Source organism: Triticum aestivum, chromosome 7B, assembly GCF_018294505.1.
Source record: "Triticum aestivum cultivar Chinese Spring chromosome 7B, IWGSC CS RefSeq v2.1, whole genome shotgun sequence".
NCBI lineage: Eukaryota > Viridiplantae > Streptophyta > Magnoliopsida > Poales > Poaceae > Triticum > Triticum aestivum.
Window position 1 is genome coordinate 116,761,010 of NC_057813.1, and position 4,168 is coordinate 116,765,177.

The 4,168-nt window shown below is 43.8% G+C and overlaps 1 protein-coding gene across 1 annotated transcript; it reads left to right on the forward strand.

Moving 5' to 3' along the window:
- The first annotated feature begins 1,837 nt into the window (after positions 1–1,837).
- Positions 1,838–3,398, forward strand: LOC123161278 (peroxidase 1-like). Its single transcript, XM_044579127.1, has 3 exons — positions 1,838–2,133; positions 2,231–2,865; positions 3,254–3,398. The coding sequence occupies exons 1-3, from the start codon at positions 1,924–1,926 to the stop codon at positions 3,396–3,398; spliced, it is 990 nt and encodes a 329-aa protein (XP_044435062.1). The 5' UTR covers positions 1,838–1,923.
- The last annotated feature ends 770 nt before the right edge of the window (positions 3,399–4,168 follow it).

The window sequence follows — 4,168 nt, forward strand, 5'->3', positions numbered from 1 at the left end:
GGAAAAATGATTAGCATTTTTTTAGGAAATTAGCTAGGGCAATTTTTTATGAAAATGCCTAAACAGTAATCTCATCTAGGTTAATTAACTTAGATGAATTTAGTTATGAACCCTAGGAATTAGCAGTTGTGCTACTAGTAGATGTTAATTAGATCAACTTAGGTTAATCAGGTTAGGGCAGTAGAGCGGCAGCATATAATAGGACCCTAGGAATTAACTTAGGTTAATTAGGTTAGGGCAGTAGTGGTACTAGTAGATGTTAATTAGATATTTTTTAGTTAGGGAAGTAGAGTTTTACTAGGTTAATTAGGTGAAGTTAAATGAATGACCTAAATGAATGAAATTAGTAGTTAACTGAATTTTTAGGACAAATTTGTATATGCTTAAGTACTTAATTAAATATTAATTTTAGGACAAACTTGTATATGCTTAAGTAGTTAAGTAAATATATTATAGGGTTGTATATATAGTTGCTCAAGTACTTATATAGTTGTTCTCCACCCAATGTATGCTTAAGTAATTGTATAATTCCTAGTGTTCATCAATGGGTGCTTAAGTAGTTGTAGATGCTTAAGTAGCTAGCTAGGGTTCATCTAATTAGTTAGTACTTGTAGATGCTTAAGTACTAGGATAGTAGGGTTAGGGCAGTAGGGTTAGGGCAGTAGGACATAATTTGAATTGAGTTCTAGGGTTCATAATTTCAAATTTGTGTAGATTTTCTTGAAGTGTGAAACATTGAAGTGGTCATGATATATGAAAATTTCTCGATTGTGTCCAAGTGGTCTTTTGTTGTTTCCAGGGCATGAAGCCGAGTGGCCTATGTTTTGCCGGAATGTTGATTCATTTTTGTTGCGGCAAATTTCACATGCTCGATTTGTCCACTTTTTAGCAAAGGTCATGCCGAAATTTTCCGTGAATTTCAGGATGACTTGTGCTACAAACTATATTAAACCTATTCTATCTCTAACTCTTACTTCTACCTTAAACACAACTATATTCTAACAAGCCCGGGAGTGGATGTAGCCGAGCGGGGAAGAAAAGGTGACCTAGGAAGAGGGAAAAAAATTACTTCATGGATGGCCAGCCGAGTATAGTTGAGAGTCGGGACAGCCATGGAGTAAAAGTCTACTCCTCTAAAGGATATAAGGATTGCTTAGGTGCGGTTGAAACGAGCAAAAGCGATTTTTTACTCTAAATCTTTTGAGGGGTTGGCCATAGATTCTCTAACTATGCACAAATCGTTGCTAGAACCATCCCACTTCTGCCGCGAAAACTCATTCCTTGCAATGACACACTAAGTGAGAACGCATTGTAGAGGGGCTATAGTTGGCGTGCCTTAGCGTACGAACTAGAAGCTTTCGACTTGAAGCAACAGGTCACCCTTGGAAATTCTGTAGAGATAATATTTGATATACAGACTGCCCAAACTAATCATCCTTCGAGCACATGGCGCCACAGAAGGTTATTCCCGTGGTGCGTATAGTATGCTCTGGCAGTTTATGGGATAATTGCCTTCCGCTGAAACTTGTTCTTCGTGATAGATTCATGGCTGCATGGCATGTTACGCTGGACGCCAATCATGAACGATTGAACGGCCTCGGTGACATGACATCTAGTTTCTTCCCCTTTTTTTCTGCATTGACTTGGCCGTTTAGCCGCGTCCGAATCAGTTGATAACTGAGGCGGTTGTATTGAGATGGTAGTTAGCACATGCCTGTGCACATAGATAACAGGTTGTCACACGTCGACATGCACCCAAGACTACGTAACCGGCCGGCCGGCATATGTATAAATACAGGGATTGCGAGGACAAATACACATCATCCATTCATTTCCTCGACATAGATATTGCTAGTACTGAAACATTCTTGTCCGTAGCCATTTAATTGGAGCTTAGTTCGATCGTGCAACTGGTTAAGATCCATGGCGGTCAGGTATTTGCTGCTCCCTCTGGCCCTGCTGGCTCTCGCAGCTACCTCGGCTGCGGTGGCTCAGCTGGAGATCGGCTTCTACAGAAAAACATGCCCGGACGCCGAGAAGATCGTCCGCGGGGAGATGGCCAAGATCATCGCCGCTGCGCCCAGCCTCGCCGGCCCGCTCCTCCGTCTCCATTTTCACGACTGCTTCGTCAGGGTACGTGACTTGCGTAGCCTGTTCTCGTATTTCTGTTGCTATTGATCATGAAATATATGCTTACATGTCCGTGCATGCAACGCAAATAAAATTGCAGGGTTGTGACGCCTCTGTCCTGCTGGAATCGACCGACGGCAACATGGCGGAGAAGGACGCCAAGCCGAATAAGAGCCTGCGAGGGTTCGGCTCCGTCGAGCGCGTGAAGGCCAAGCTCGAGGCCGCGTGCCCGGGTATCGTCTCCTGCGCTGACGTCCTTACCCTCATGTCCCGTGACGCCGTCGTGCTGGCCAAGGGTCCGTCCTGGCCGGTGGCTTTGGGCAGGAGAGACGGCAGAGTGTCCAGGGCCACGGAGGCTAGCAAAGAGCTGCCCCCGGCCTCCGGCGATGTCCCTCTGCTCGCCAAGATCTTCGCCTCCAAGGGCCTCGACCTCAAGGACCTCGTCGTCCTCTCCGGCGCCCACACGCTCGGCACGGCGCACTGCCCGTCCTTCGCCGACCGGCTCTACAACGGCACCGGCGAGAACGATGCCTATGGCCTCGTCGACCCATCTCTGGACAGCGAATACGCCGACAAGCTAAGGCTCAAGTGCAAGAGCGTTGATGACCGTACTATGCTGTCGGAGATGGACCCCGGGAGCTTCAAGACCTTCGACACCAGCTACTATCGCCACGTCGCCAAGCGGAGGGGCCTCTTCCGCTCCGATGCCGCGCTCCTCTTCGACAACACCACCAGGGACCAAGGTTTTGGTTACCAGTCGAAATTTCAAGATTTCCCATGGTTACCACGTATTTCCGTGCCCCTCGGTAAATCGTCATACCGAGCAAAAAATACCATTTTTTTTGAAATTTTTGAATTTAAACACTCGATTTACAGTCAGGTATGTAGGGTCTAATTAATGCAATGAAAGTTGGTTATGGCATGTTGGTAGCAACCTAGTTCCTGTTTTGAGAGGTCTCTGGTTTGAATATTCGTTCATTTTCTTATTTGAATTCAAAATTCAACTATAAAATTCGCTCGAAATATTCTCGGTATTTGTCGGTATTTCTCGGTAACCGTGGTAACCACATTTATCAGTCCCCCTCGGTAAAATTACCTCATTCGGTAACCAAAACCTTGCCAGGGACTACGTCCAGCGCATCGCCACCGGCATGTTCGACGGCGAGTTCTTTAAGGACTTCAGCGCGTCCATGATCAAGATGGGCGACGTCGACGTAGTCACCGGGGCCGAGGGAGAGATCAGGAAGAAGTGCTACGCCCCCAATTAGCATCCCTTGATTCTTAATTAGTTGTTCTAACTGCACTGCATCTCTGTCTGATATTATCTACTGTAGTGTGATGTATTATTGTCAGTGGTATTTAGTAAATTATTTCGTCGCCAAGGTCCATGGTCGCAGCTACATGCTACATAAATGCATGTATGGCAGTACTGTTTTCTTGTGTCATTGTGTGCTGCGCACATAAACCTAACTGATCAAGGATAGCAAGTCATCTTTAGCGGAATGAAAAGAGATAAGTCTACTTAGGATATTAAGTCAATCACTATTTCGAAGTTCAGGATTGAGTCTTAAACATAGTGGTAAGTTGAAAGTTGTACAGTGGACTTATCTCTAACGAAAATATAATCCTTATAAAAAATGAACCTTGCCTGAAAAACCAAACGAGTATAATCCAATTTAATTTGGAAACACCAGTGTGTTTTCCTCAGTCTATACATGCTGCTGTTTAATTATTCTTGTTCTATGTAAGTACGTCACAGTGTAAGGCCTCCTTTGGTTTACATGAATTCTGTAAGAATTTTGTAGGATAGGATTTCTATAGAAAATATTCCTTTTGAGTCATTTGCTTTCTATGAATGGATTCCTATTCGTATGCAGAATTGATTTCTATCCTTCACATTTCAAAGGAAAAAAATTAGCTAGGACCAATGAAAAATATTCATATTCGATGGACCAAATGATAATTTTTTCTATAAGAATTGAGATACATGTAATCCCATTTACGATGACTTTTCTATATTCATTTAATTAATATTTTG